Here is a 15983-nt window from a genome sequence, read left to right as displayed (position 1 = left end):
AGTTTGAAATACCTTTTCTCACAATCAACCTTGAACATGAGGCAACGTAGATGGATAGAATTCTTCAATGATTATGAACTAGATATCCAATACCACGAGGGTAAAGCAAATGCAGTTTACAGATGCTTTAAGTCGCAAAGCAACTAATGGATTGAATGCTTTGGTTGTGGCAGATGAACTATGTAGAGAAATTAGTAAGTTAAACCTCGAGGTAGTGCCACATGGAACGTTGGAAGGGATGCTTAATAATTTGAGTATCAAACCAACGATATATGATGAGATTAAGGAAAATCAAGTAGGGGATGTAAAATTAGATCGCATAAGGGAGAAGATTAAGCAAAGGAAAGCAACTGATTTCAAAATCCATGATGATGGAAGTATTAGATTTAAAGGGAGGTGGTGTGTACCACAGAAATGTGAAGAGTTAAAGAAAAAGTTGATGGAAGAGGGACATAATACACCATATTCAATACATCCATGAGGGGATAAGCTTTACAAAGACTTGAAAAAGGTGTATTGGTGGCCTAAGATGAAAAAGGAAGTAGTAGAATATGTAGCTAAGTGCCTAACTTATCAGAAAGTTAAGATAGAGCATAAGAGACCTCAAAGAATAGTACAACAACTCAAGATTCCGGCTTAGAAGTGGGATTGTATCTCGATGGATTTTGTCACTAGTTTACCTAAATCTAGGAATGGGAATGATACCATCTGGGTTGTGGTGGATAGACTTACCAAATCACCAGTGTTTATACCAATGAAAGAGACCTGGAAAATGGAACAACTTGCGAAGGCTTACATTAAGAATGTTGTGAGGCTACATGGAGTTCCTAAGGATATCGTTTCTGATAGGGATTCTAGGTTTCTTTCTAAATTATGGAAAAGCGTCCGGAAAAACTTTGGTACGACATTGAAGATGAGTATAGCATTTCACCCTGCAACGAATGGGCAATCTGAGAGAACTATCCAAACCTTAGAGGATATTCTACGATTTTGTGTGTTTGACTACCAAGGTGGATGGGAATATAGCTTAGACTTGGTAGAATTCTCTTACAATAATAGTTACCATGCAAGTATTGACATGGAACCATTTGAGGCCTTGTACGGAAGAAAGTGTAGAAGTCCACTGTGTTGCAGTGCCATTAGTGAGACAATAATTCTAGGTCCTCAATTGATAGAAGAAACAACAAAGCAAGTGAGAGAAATACAAGCTAAGATCCAAGCTGCTCAGGATTGACAAAAGAGTTACGCAGATTTAAAGCGTAGAGAAGAAGAGCTCCTAATTGGTAATAAAGTTTTACTTAAAGTTTCACCAATGAAGAGAGTTATGAGATTTGGAAAGAAAGGGAAGTTGAGTCCAAAGTACGTTGGAACATATGAGATTTTGCAACGAATAGGAAAATTTGCCTATAGGTTAGCATTACCTATAGACCTTAGCAAAGTGCACGATGTGTTCCATGTTTCTCAATTGAGAGGGCATATCCCGAACAAGCCGTATGTCCTTCAACCTGAGACAATAGAACTAGACCAAAGCCTAACCTATGAGGAAAGACCTGGAAAGATCCTTGGTAGTAAAGTGCGTAGTACACGCAAGAAAGATGTCAAGATAGTAAAGGTTTTGTGGTCAAACCAAGAGACTGAGGAAGCGACTTGGGAAGCCGAGGATGAGATAAGAAAGAAGTACCCTGAATTGTTTGAGGTTAGTTAAGTTACCGGGACGTAACTCGTTTTCTGTAAGGGGGGTAAAATGCAGTAGAATTTCGCGATTTTTACCTTATTTTCAACCATTTTTGTGCATTTTTAGTATATTTTGCACAATTTTATGCAAAGTTTAGAAAGAAAAAGTTCAAGAAAGGCTACAAAAAGTACAGCAACTATAAGTATTAAGAAAAGTTTTTATTAAGTGGGTAAAAAGTTTGATCTTAAATAAGTTTTGAACAAAGTTTTATGGTTTTCGTGCTCAAGTTCGAGGACGAAACTTTTTTTAAGGGGGATAAACTGTAATACTCTGTATTTTTACTATATATATACATATATATATATATACATACATTAATTATTTTATTTATTAAAATGATTTATTTCATTTTAAAACCTAATTATTTATTTAAATAAACTGTAAATGTGTATAAATAAAATGGATCATGAATTGAGGCAACAAAAGTAGTTTTAATTGGGTCAATCCTAATTAAAAGGGTGGACCAACTTATTGGGAATTTAGGGGCCCAATAAGTTGGCCCAAAGAGAGAATTGTAAGGGATTAGGAATTAGTAATGGTAAAATTATAAATATGCGTTTTAATTTTAAAAGGAGAGTATAAATACTTTAAAACCTCAAGATTTTTCCACACAAGTTCATAATTGTCAGATTTCACAAAAAATTCAAAGGTTTTCTCTTTATTTTCTCTTACTTCTTTTTCCTTTATTTTTATTTTTTTTCCTTTTCTTTTTCCCCTAAAATCCCACGCACTGTCCACTTTCTTTCTCCCTCCTCACGCACGGCCAGCCCACCGGCTCCGGCACCACCACTACCACCGACGGCGGCAACAGCGCCGACAGCCAGCCGGCCGACGCCTCTCTCTCTCCTCTTTTGGTTGGTGTATACAAAAAAAAAAAAAAAATTCTTTAATCCTAAAATTAATTCTATTGATTTATTGTTTTAAAGGCATGATTTTTATTATGTTTTGGTGTTGATTTTTGGATTTTGATGTTGCTATTTTATTGATATAAATTTCAGATTTTTATTTAATTAAAAACCCCAAAATATAAACCCTAGAAATTGGGGATTTTGTATAATTGGTAAGGGATTGAGGCTAGGTTGTTGTTATTGATTAATTCATGGTCTAATGATGTTTTTGATGATTTTAAAGCCTTCAATTTAATGCTGCAATTTATTTACGCACACTACTTTTTAATTATTGAATTTGGGTTTGATTACCTATAAAAGAGAAAAAGGTTTTAATGATTTATATATGATTTTCTAGTCTAAAAGTGATGTTTTATACTAAATAAGTTTGCTGGAATTTTATTTAAGTCATAAAAATCAAGTCTTTTTGAAAGGATTTAAAGTACCCACTTAAAGAAAAGGTTTTATGGCTTTTATGTCATCAAAAAAGGTTAATTAGTATGGTTTAAATAGTATTATAGTTGCTGGAAATTTGTGAGAATAGTGGATTAATTATAGTTATGTATTTTTAATTGTAGGAAGTTTCGAGTTAGGTGATTTCTAACAAGTGTGGCCGAGTTTAGGCAATATTCAAGGTACGTATGTGCACAAGAATATTTGTGTATGCGTAGTATCATGCTAGGATTGTGAATTGTGATTTAGGTGATGAATTAGTAGCATGTTTGGTTGATTATATGCTTGGAATTGAAGTTGGTTGAACATGAATTATTATGCAAGCATGTGAATATGATATTTGAAGCATGATACAAGTTGAATATATGTGAATCATGGAAGTATGTTTTATTTTTGAGTATCAAGGAAGCATGAAAATAATAAGCAAAACTTATATATGTTTAAAAGAGCTATAATTAGAATTATTGAACATGATTCATGAATTTTATTCTCACCCATTATTTATTGCCATTGAGTCAAGGAAGTTAGTTTATTTATTTGCTCACTCAAGTAAGTTGAGATTGAATCAAGAAAGTTTATTAGTGCATTCTATGCACCAAGGTAGTAATTGTGCAATTTTGTGCACAAAACTAGGCAATGAACCTTAATTAAAATAAATAGTATGTGCACACTAATTAATTCAAGAATTAATCAGAAGTATGTGTTGATTATTATTATGTTTATTCTTGATGGATTGGTTGGAGTCTTCACATGTTAAATTGATAAATCACGTAAGGTGTAAGAGGATATGCACCAAAACTCTTGGAACGTATATACCTTGAGTATGAACATATGGGGGGGGTTATGGAGTTTTATATTTAACCATAGCTTCTACAGGGGTACAGGACGTTGTAGGCGTCATTTGAAGCGCGCCTACGTGAGCTTGTGGTGAATATGCCTGGCACTCTTAAGAAGTGGGAATTGACATATACGATTAGGGACAACGAAAGTAGGGAGCCGCCAACAAGTTTTTAAGGAACTGGTAAACCGTTCACGGATCATTAAAGGCAACCACGATTAAGGGACAACAAAAGACAACAACGATTGACCCGTGAAGGTTACACCCCATTCATAATCCATGAGATTACTAACTTCATATGGTTTGGAACCACGAAAGGAGGATCGGGGATGATGGTACGAAGTGAGTCATGGAGTCACATTAGCCCATATTGGCCTCTAATCGATTCTTATATTGAAAAATGATTCCTACGATCTCAAAGGCATGCAAACAAAGATTCAATTTGCTCCAAACTATTATTAAGCTAAATTGGTTGAATATTAATGCAACATATAATTCTAAAATATTGTGATCACTTAATTAAACAACAAGATTAAAAAGGAACCTAAACCGGTTGTCCAAATTATCTTATTAGATGTGATTTTCAATTACATATTACCTTTAAACGTGCAATATGGTGATCAATAAATATAATAAAATTAACATTAATATTGGAAGCAATTTAACCATAATATCGTTAGTCAAATCAAATAATAATAAACCTAATCATGATACTAGCACCAAGAATAAAAATAAGTAATTAAATTAATTAATTACTCACATTCCGCGCGTTCCTTTAAATTGCTACATCATGAATAAATTGTTAGTAACTACAATAAAAATATAAATCAAATGGAAATTAAATAAAAAGTAGAGTTGATTTGGTCCAAACCCTCAGTTAATTATACCTTTCATGCCTTGGTTTAAGGACAGAACCTCAAGTCAAGTATAGACTCCTTGGAGTGCTTAAAAGATGTATGATGGAATAATAGGGAGGCTAGTGTTTAGGCTAAAGAGGGAAAGAGAGAAGAGAATGATTGTTGGTGTAAGGAGAGAAAGAATGATTTTTTGTGCCCCGAAACTGCAAAACCAGGTCTGTATTTATAGAGGAGATGAATAGGGGGATGCACGGAACCCTAGAAGAGATAAGAGCCGCAGAAAAACCCTAATTGGGCACCGTGACACGGTACCAGGTACCGCGACACAATACAGTCCACCGTGGCACAGTGAAGCACACCGTGTCACGGTGTATAATTTGTCTAAAAATGCGTCCAAATTAATAAGCGCTTGAGAAAAAACGCAGAATAGACACGGGAAAGCACCGTGTCACGGTATGTGTACCGCGACACGGTGCAGAATACCGTGTCATGGTACCAAGCACCGTGACACATCAGCTTATGCCGTGACGCGGCAATTTAGCTATTGCGCGGTAATTCAAGTTTTTTTACGCGTTTTTAAAATTATAATAACTTTTGATGCGTAACTCGGAATAAGGCATATAATATGTCGTTGGAAATCTTATCAAGTCTCCTTTCCAACCCAATCAGAATCATGTCAAATCATTTGTAGATTTTAAGTTTTTTTTTTGCCATTTTAGTGAAAGGGTGTTGGTTTTTGGTCGAGTTTAGTATTTTGCTCATATCTTCTTCATTTTAAATCGGAATTGGGCTTATGATATATCGTTGGAAAGCTTATTTCAAGGGCTATACAAAAAAATAATAATTGGATCAAAATTATAGGGACACAAAATCAGTTCAGCTCGGCTTTGTGCTGTGAACACGAAAAGTGGAAAATAAGTTACGGTTTGGGGAAATGGGCTAAGAATTGGGTTGGTGTATGAATTGTATTAAATGTAATATAGATTTAAGCACTCCAAGACTAAATACTCTACCCGAACAATAATGGAGGTGAAAGGTTGTTCATCATCGGGTTTGGTTTTGGGGAGACATTTTAAGGTGTCTACAGACGCTGTACTTTCTTTTATTATTATTATTTTTGCGTTGGAATTCCGTCACCAAGGTGTGACATAGTAGGTGCCAATTGGGGTAGCTCCCTGGTTGGAAGCTCCATTTTAATGGGCTATATTTTTAAGGAAGGAAACCCGTTCGATGCGTAATCCAAAGCTATTAATTAATAATTAATATTGTTACTTATAAGTCAAATGTAAGTTGACTGTAAATATATGGCAAGCATGTTTTATTACTATTGTTATTGATAGGATGTTCATGTTAGTGTGGTGCATATGTACTCAGCTTTCGCTGATTCATACTTTTGTTTTTGTGTTTGTGTTTGGTTTTCCTTTGTTTGGCCCTACTATGAACCATTTATATGGTGATTAGAGTGTTGAAATAAAGGGAAAGTGACAGGTACTTGAAGCATGAAGAGCATGGGGATGGGTGCTGAGAGTTATTTGTTATGCTTTCTTGGTTTTATGTTTTAAATTATTTTATTATGGACTAACCTTTATGTGTTATTTAAAGTTGGATTTTTGAAAGGGCCATGTTTGAATGGTTCCAACTTGTGATTTAATTATTTTATTTTGTTTTGAGGTTGTGAACTCAAGTTTTATTTTTGAAAGTTGGTTTTTAATTTAGACTTCCGCTGTGTGACTTTGAAAAATAGCCTTAGCCGTTATCGCGATGGCGGTAATATTTTGGATGTTTCCTTAAAATAATTTTAATTAGAATAAAAAGTGTAATTTATAAATAAAGGGAATTTCCGGGGTATTACAGCTAGGCTTAGAAAATCAAGAGAGAGAAAAAGAATAAGCTTTAGCTTAGAGAGAGAGAGAGAAGAGATGATTATTGTGGGTGAATTGAAAACGGGGAAAATCGCCCCTATTTATAGAGAAAACGATAAAAAAAAGATCAGAAAACGAGTCGAAATTCGAGTCGAAGTAAAACAGCTTTTATCGCAGCGCAATACGCGACGCGATAGCTTTATCGCGGTGCAATAGATTCTTTATGATAAGATTTCTTACAGAATTCGACTTCTAATCAAATTGGGTGAGCCGAAGTTTGTACTTATCTTTAATAAACCAGATTTAAATCATTTTCTAAACACTAGTTTTATCCAATGTAGAATTTTTTATCATTATCTTTTCATAATAAATATAATCAATCCTAATGCCTTTAAAACTCAAAATAACCTTCTAGATAATTCTAGAAAATTAAGATTAATCCTAATGACTTTAGAAATATAATTAAAGTTAATAGACCCTCTACATGATCATTGGGTCCGCAAATAAACCTCAATTTAGGCCTATTTTAGTATTTTAGCCATAACTTCCTCGTTATAACTTAGAATTGAGCTTATAATATATCGTTGGAAAGATCTTTTCAAACCCATCCAACTACACAATTATTGGACCCAGATTATGGATCAAACTAAACTAGATTGGACGTTTTTCATAAATAGGACACGAAATGGATGATTTTCGAAATATGAAATGAATTATTTTTTATTTAAAACATTTTTAGAAGAGGGGAAATTCACGAGACTCTTCAGCATTTCACACATGGTGAATGGTGATATACAAAAAAGAATGTCCTCTTTTAAAGATACTACTCTTCAATTGTTGAATCTCATGAGGCTACAAGTACTATTAGTTTGCTTTATTACTAATTAATTCAATTTGTATAAGATATTTGTTAGGGGCATTTGGTTCAAACAATGTGTTGTTTCAATGAATACTACAAGAAGGGAGGATTGAATTGTAGTATGACCGAATAGTCAAACTTTTTGCGGAATTTAAACTAAGTAAGCTAGAGGAATAGAAAGATAAGCTTAAGGAACTAAAAAGTGCAAGAGATATTTTTACGTGAAAAACTCCTTGGCCCTAACAAGGAGAAAAACCACGATCACTTGGGATTTTAAGAAAAGAATCTTCACTAGAATAGGGCAAATGGTCCTATTACAAACTAAAGACTCTAACTTCAAGTTCCTCAACGAATCAAAGCCCCAAGGAACAAGTCACCCAACTTGTTACTCTTCTCTTCTCTTTCTCTTCTCTATCTTTCTTTCTCTTTCTCACTTCTCTTTCTCTTCTCTTTCTCTCTTCTCTTTCTTACAAAACAGAAATTCACTCAAACTTACCCATTCCCCAAAATACAACTCGAATGAAATAACTCTAGTATAAGAACATAAGAACACTCTATTTCACTAATGTGGAATTGGACTCTTCACTCGAATAAAGAAAGAAAAAGCTGAAAACTTAATTGAGCAAGGGTGAGTTTTTCTAACTTAGATCGAAAATTATTTATAGAGCAATACACTCTTTGGAAAACTTTCTTTGTGCAGCAATCCCATTACGCCACTACTCCAACCCATTAAGATCATGTTCCTTAATTCAAGGAAACATAAACTCCTCAATGTGCTTGGCCATGACATGAAGATCATGGGGAGTAGGCCGCAAGTTTTGGAAAACATACAATCAGATTTTATTTGTTAAAAAGATATTTTGAAAATCAGAATAAAATAAAATCCTTTTTATTAGAAAAGATAAACGTTGAAAAACTGTTTTCCTAAAAACATGCTAGCACTATTTAGACCAATTCCACACAACAATTTTCGAGTATAATTCTATCCTTATACTTACATAAATCCTAAAGTATAAAAATATATTTAGTCTTCATGTTCTCTGATGAAGCTTCTACTCCGAGGCTTCTAGTCCTCAAGGGGAACTTCTCTTCTCTAGTGAAGCATCTGCTCTGAAGCTTCTGTTCCCTGAGGGGAACCTTCTCTTCTCAAGTCTTCATTTCTGAAGCACCAGTTCCTGCAAAGGAACTCTTCTTTTTGGATAGCTTTGCTTCTGGCCTTCTTGTTTGATATGTCCATTTTATATAGTATTTTACCCCCGTCCCTTGGTCATAATTAGTAGTGTTTTTGGCTCTTTAGAGCCACTTTTGTTACTAATATGTGTTTTCTAGTGTTTTCGTAGTTTTGGTTGATTTTTGTAGGGAATTGCACCTTTGGAGCATTTTCCCGGGATTTTATGAAGCAACTACGAGCATTGGAGGAGCACGACCGTCGTTGAAGCCCAAGGCCGGCTAGATCCATCGAGCGGGTGATTAAGGGCTCGGTATCTGGAATACCGATGTTTGGACCGAGTACTCAAGACCCGAAGAGGAGATCCGGATTGGGCCGAGGAGTCGAGCCCAATCAGAAGTCCAAAGCCTCGAGGAGCCACAAGGGCCCGATCGGGCAAGCATAGCCCCGATCGGGCAAGGCAACGCAGCACCAAGCCTCGAGTTCTAGGCGCGCCCGATCGTGCGAGGCCTAGCACGATCGGGCGAGGTGTGCAGCAAAGGGCATCGAGCAAAAGGCGCGCCCGATCTGGCGGCCCTTAGCCCGATCGGGCGCGTGTTTCTGGGGAGCTGAGTTGGCGAGGCACTTAGTTTCTAATTAGGATCGTTAATTATTTTCGTTTAAGTACGTTTTAGGATTGTATTTTATTACTCACTCTTTCCTTTTACTTTCTCTCTCTACTCAATATTTTCTCTCTCTAGACTTTTCTCTCTACCTTACTCTTGTTCTTGACTACTTTGTAATTCCGCCGTCTTTGGTACGATTTTTATTTCACTTTGCTTGCTTTAGATTTAATTATGTCCGAGTAGTTTAATTCTAGGGTTTTTGGGGATCCATATTTAATATGAAGGGATAATTTGTTATTGTTGATTATTGATATTTCATGATAATTTCTTATTGAATTGTTTTAATTCTTTTGCAATTGGATTATGAATCGAGCAGATGTAATTTGATTGTGAATGTTTAGCAATATTGAATTGATGAAGCGGATGTTAATTTAATGTTAAAGGCTATTTTCAATAGGAACTTAGATCTAGTAAATTGCGAGAGCCTGTTAGATATATGTTGGTTAATAAATTGCGAGAGCCTGTTAATCATGTTATCCGTGCAATGTTAATTAATTGATTGTTATGTTTTATCCCGGAATATTAATTATTGGTGAACCTATGACCCTAAGCCTTCTTATTATTGACTTTCTCTCTAAACTTAATCTCCGTAGTATAATTTCATATTAAACACAATAAATTGGTTACCTTAATAATTTAGATTATATTAATTAATTAGGAGTAGAAAGACCAGTTTCCCAGTGGATTCGACCCTACTTCCCTATCTACTTTAGTTAGAGGACTTAGGTATTACTTTTGATTAGGGGATACGACTTTACCCTGTCAAAATTTGGCGCCGTTTCCACCAAGGAATTTGATGCTAATGATTGTGTGGAGGTAGTAAATTTGGTTCAGGAATCAAAACCTGCAGAGGTGAAGAAACCTGAACTAAAACCTCTCCCTTCTCATTTAAAATATGTTTTTCTTGATGAGCAGGAATTGTACCCTGTGATCATTAGTACTGCACTTGATGACCCACAAACTTCCCAACTTCTAGAGGTTCTCAGAACCCACAAAAGGGCAATAGGGACAGTATTGATGATCTCAAGGGTATAAGCCCAGATTTTTGTATGCACAGGATACACTTAGAGGAAAACTACAAGCCCTGCATTCAACCCTAGAGGAGGTTGAATCCCGATATGCAAGAGGTAGTCAAGAAAGAGGTTATGAAATTACTTGATGCAGGTATTATCTATCCTATTTCTGACTCTAAATGGGTAAGTCCTGTTCAGGTGGTTCCTAAGAAGGGTGGGATGACTGTTATAAAAAATGATAAAAATGAATTAATTCCCACTAGAACTGTTACAAGGTGGCGTATGTGTATTGATTATCGTAGATTAAATATCGCCACTAAAAAGGACCACTTCCCTCTCCCCTTTATTGATCAAATGCTTGAGAGGTTAGTGAATCATAAGTTCTTCTGCTATTTGGATGGGTATTTGGGATTTTTCCAAATCCCGATCCACCCTGACGATCAGGAAAAGACTACATTTACATGCCCTTATGGCACTTTTGCATATCGTAGAATGCCTTTTGGTTTATGTAATGCACCTGCTACTTTTCAACGTTGCATGATGAGCATATTTTCTGAGTTCATAGAGTCTATCATGGAAGTCTTTATGGATGATTTTAGTGTTTATGGTTCTTCATTTGATGCATGCTTAATTAACCTTGCTAAAATCTTGAAAAGATGTGAAGAATGCAACTTGGTTTTAAATTGGGAGAAGTGTCACTTTATGGTGACAGAGGGAGTAGTCCTTGGTCACATTGTATCTGATAAGGGCATCCAGGTAGACAAAGCTAAGATTTCAGTGATTGAGCAATTACCTCCCCCAGTTAATGTTAAGGGAGTTAGGAGTTTCTTGGGTCATGCGGGGTTTTATCGCCGTTTTATCAAAGATCTTTCTAAAATTGCTAAACCACTAACTCAGCTTTTGCTTAAGGATGCCCCTTATGTTTTTACTGACGAGTGTCTTGAGGCTTTTGACAGGATTAAGCAGGCTTTGATATCGGCACCCATCATATGTGCACCCGATTGGAATCTTCCATTCGAAATCATGTGTGATGCAAGTGACTTCGCTCTAGGAGCCGTGCTTGGACAAAGGAAGGACAAGGTTTTGCATGCTATCTATTATGCAAGCAAAACTTTGGATGAGGCCCAAGTCAATTATGCCACCACGGAAAAGGAGTTTCTTGTTGTTATATATGCTTTAGAAAAATTTAGATCATATCTTGTTGGTTCTAAAGTCATTGTTTTTACTGACCATGCAGCTTTGAAATACCTAATAGCTAAGGCGGAATCCAAGCCAAGGCTACTCCGATGGGTTCTTTTGCTCCAAGATTTCAATATTGAGATAAAGGAAAAAAAGGGAGCAGAGAACGTAGTGGCAGACCACTTGTCACGAATCAGGTATGATGAGGGTAAGGATTCTCTTCCTATAGATGATTCATTCCCTGATGACAACCTGTATGTAGTAGTAGAGCATCACCCTTGGTATGCGGACTTTGCTAATTATTTAGTGGGTGGTACTCTACCTCCTGACTTGTCCTACCAACAGAAAAAGAAATTCCTTTCTGATGTTAAACATTATTTTTGGGATGATCCTTTTTTGTTTCGTGAGTGTGCAGATGGATTATTTCGCAGGTGTGTTCCCGAAAGGGAGGTTCACGGAGTTCTTACAAGTTGTCACACTTCACCCTATGGTGGACATCACAGCCCCACTAAAACGGTGGCTAAGATTAATGAGTCAGGCTTCTTTTGGCCTACCATGTTTAAAGATGCTAACACTTTTGTGCAGGCTTATGACTCTTGCCAGAGGACTGGCAACATTTCGCGGAGGCATGAGATGCCCCAAACTGGGATTCTTGAAGTGGAAATATTTGATGTTTGGGGTATCGATTATATGGGGCCGTTCCCATCTTCCAATGGGAATTGTTACATACTTATAGCCGTAGATTATGTGTCCAAGTGGGTAGAAGCCATAGCCTCACCAACAAACGATTCTAAGGTAGTCATCAAGCTATTTAAAAAGATCATATTTCCCAAGTTTGGTGTTCCACGGGCTGTTATTAGTGATGGGGGTACCCACTTCCATGAAAGACAATTGGATAACCTACTTAGGAAGTATGGTGTGTATCATAGAACCGGGCTTAGTTACCATCCCCAAACTAGTGGTCAAGTTGAGGTCTCTAATAGGGAAATCAAGGCGATCTTAGAAAAGGTTGTAGCCAAGTTTAGGAAGGATTGGAGTTTGAAGCTTGATGACACACTTTGGGCATACCGAACAGCATTTAAGACACCGATTGGTACTTCACCTTATAGACTAGTTTATGGTAAGGCATGTCATCTTCCCGTAGAGTTGGAGTACAAAGCTTTTTGGGCAATCAAAGAGCTTAATATGGATTCTAAGGCCGCGGGTAAGAAGAGACTTCTCCAACTCAATGAGTTGGATGAGTTTAGATTGGCAGCATATGATAGTGCACGGATCTACAAGGAGAAGACCAAGAAGTGGCATGACAAGAGGATCCTACCAAAAGAGTTTGCACCGGGTGAAAAGGTTCTTCTCTTTAAATCTAGATTAAAGATTTTTCCAGGAAAGTTGAAGTCTAGATGGTCCGGTCCCTTCACTGTTACAAAGGTGAACAAGTTTGGTTCGGTGGAGTTGGTGAATGATAAAGGCAAAGAGTTCAAAGTTAACGGCCTAAGGTTGAAGGTGTATCACGAAGGTGCTACCATTAGAGATGTGGAGGAGACTCTCCTAACTCCACTACCAAAATGAGCTCAAAGGTGGTAAGAGGGTCGTGCGGGACCTAGATAAACCAGCGCTTTGCGGGAGGCAACCCGTATTTCTTGCTTTCTAGACTAGTTTCCTTTTCTCTTATTTTTATTTTTATTAGAGAGCTGAGGAGAGTGATATTTTACCATTTATAAGTGTTGTTGTACAGGTATGAATTCGACAGGTAAAAAGACTTAGAAAAATTTGAAGAAGAAAAGAAATCGGAGAAAGCATGAACTCCAGGGCTTGGTACGGGCCCGATCGGGCAAGCCACGCCCGATCGGGCGCGCAAGTGAAGCTGAGAAATCGAGCAAAATTCGCCCGATCGGGCGAATCTGCCCGATCGGGCACGCAAGCATAGTTGTTTTCGGGGATAATTTCGCCCGATCGGGCGCATTTTTGTGGAAAATCGAGTGAAGGAAAAGAAATGTCGGGCGAAGCTCGCCCGATCGGGCGAGAAATTTGGCGAAAATTAAGTTCGTGTTCGCGCCCGATCGGGCGGATCTCGCCCGATCGGGCGCGCAACTGCAGTTTGGGATTTCTGGAAATTCGCCCGATCGGGCGAGGCTTGCCCGATCGGGCGCGTCATCAATCACGACTCCCTTTATCTTCTTTCCTCTTCTTTCTTTCCTCACTTTCTCCTTATTTCATCTTCTTCATCTCACTTTCTTTCTCTAAAACCTCCATTTTCAAACCTTCAACTCATACTTCAATCCTAAATCTTCTCCAATTCTTCCATCCAAACTCAAAAAATTCTTTCATTTTCCAACTCCTCTCATCTCCCTCTACAATCTACACTAAGTTTTCATCACTTTCTCTCAATTCCCACTCAAACCCTAAGAGAGAGAAAGCTTCAATTCCTACCAATTTACAAAGAAAATGGCATCAAAAAGGTCTAGAATGCAAAGGGGTGAAGGATCGAGGCAACAAGCACCTAGTATTGACCCGGATTTGCAAATTCCGGGGTGGGAGAGGGTGGTCATCACCACCCAAGAGCAAAAGCAAAGGATGCTCAACCTCATCTCACGGCAGGTAATTCCTACCCGCTTTATTCATCACCCAACACTCTCTAGACTAGGAATTGATAAGCATGTTGAAAAATTATTCAAGGGAATTGGCATGAGTGGTTTGTTCAAATTACACTATGATACTTATGATTATTTGACTTTAGAATTCATTTCTAGTTTTAATGTCATAAAATCAAATGCTTTAATCTCTCATGTTCAATTTCGATTGTTTAATAATGATATTAGATTGTCTTTGAAAGATTTTGGAAAAATGTTTGATTTGAAAGCCGATAGACCAATTGAACCACCCCAAGACAACATTACCTTTGTCTACCATGCTTTAACGGGGAATCCTAACTTGAACCTCCAACATGCCAAGGGCACTTGGATTAAACATCCCGTGCCAAAACTTTGGCAACGGTTTGTTGGCCTCACCATCTTTGGGAGGCATGAACCCGCAAATGTGAGGAGGGATGAACTAGAACTATTAGGGTCTTACATGATCCCTAGGAGTGACAAGCTAAACATAGTTCATAGGATGGCCCAACACTTCCAAAGGTTGGCCAACACGGCCGAATCGGGTAGGTCTAGGGTCCCAATTTATTTTGGTGGGTTAGTAACCCACATAGCGGTCAAACACCTTGGTTGGACCCCTAGCGGTGATGGTAAGGTAGCCGGCCCAACCTTAGTGGACGCACCCTACTTAGGAGGCCTTAATTGGATAAATGTGATAGGGGGTGAGACTTGGTGGGTGATTCATAGGGAGTCGGGTAGAAGGGACAATGCTTTCACCTTGCCTAACCCGGCCATGACCAAATTTGAGAAGGGTCTTCCCTCCTATACCTTTGAATTAGGAAACCAAGGAAAGGCCCAACCACACCACCAAGCACCTCCCTCACCACCACAACATTTCCACCAACCATCACCCCAACACTACACACATAACATTCCCACTTCCTCAACCAACTACAACATCGACCTTAACGCCCCATATGACTTTTCGGCTTTTAGAAGCCAATTGGACCGGATAGAGAGTGGGCAAGGGAGGATGGAGGGTATGGTTAGGAACTTGGACACTAGGGTAGGAGCCCTAGATGCTAGGGTTGGGGTGGTGGAGAGGAACCTAGGGCGGGGTTTATACCCCATGTACGATGATTATGCCCGTCAGGGGGCTATTCCCCCCGAATCACTTGTTCCCGATTGGTTCCAATATCCCCAAGGGGGATACACGGACCCAAGTGCCTACGGTACCTATGTGGACTATTCATAGGTCCATGGATATGGGACCGATGCTCCTTTTGGTGGGCTTGGGGGGAATGTAGACCCTAACTATTTTGCAGGTGGTTCGGGTTATGGAGGTGGTGGTTCGAGCCATGGAGGGGCCGGTCCTAGTCATGGTGGTAGCGGCTATTCGAGGATGGATGAGGATGAGGAGTAGGTTACACTCCCAATTCAATGAGGGCATTGCTTGATTTGGCTTGGGGGGGTTTCTTTCGCTTGGTAACTCTCTTTCCTTTCTCTCTATTTACTTGCTTTCTAGTGTAGTTTTTATTTGCTTTCTAGTTTAGTTTTATTGTTTTCCTTATATTAAAAAACACAAACAAATTAAAAAAAAATCAAAAATAAAAAAAAATACGAACCAATGAATTGTAAATCATGCTTCCCTGTGCCCCATACTTGAAAAAAAATTGTTTTGATTCTTGGTATTTGATTTTGAACATTGTGGGTTTGTTGATCATGATTTGAAGTTTAATTACTTGGATTCCTAAACTTGCGTCAATTTTGTCCAACTACTTGTGAATATAGTGCTTGACTAGTTGATTTGGTTAGGAATGTGTGATTAGTTCCTGGTATGTCAATGAATTTGAGTATTGGTTTGCAACTATGAGTAGTGTTT

General features: G+C 37.8%; 1 protein-coding gene across 1 annotated transcript; it reads left to right on the top strand.

Moving 5' to 3' along the window:
* The first annotated feature begins 1312 nt into the window (after positions 1–1312).
* On the top strand, positions 1313–1705 carry LOC145565134 (uncharacterized). Its single transcript, XM_081625226.1, has one exon. It carries the CDS (start codon positions 1313–1315, stop codon positions 1703–1705), a length of 393 nt encoding a protein of 130 aa, XP_081481352.1.
* Positions 1706–15983: the final 14278 nt, after the last annotated feature.

The sequence above is a fragment of the Chenopodium album genome, chromosome 10 (genome assembly GCF_948465745.1).
Source record: "Chenopodium album chromosome 10, dcCheAlbu1.1, whole genome shotgun sequence".
Lineage (NCBI taxonomy): Eukaryota > Viridiplantae > Streptophyta > Magnoliopsida > Caryophyllales > Amaranthaceae > Chenopodium > Chenopodium album.
Note: the sequence above shows the minus strand (reverse complement) of the source record. Positions and strands in the feature narration are given on the sequence as shown.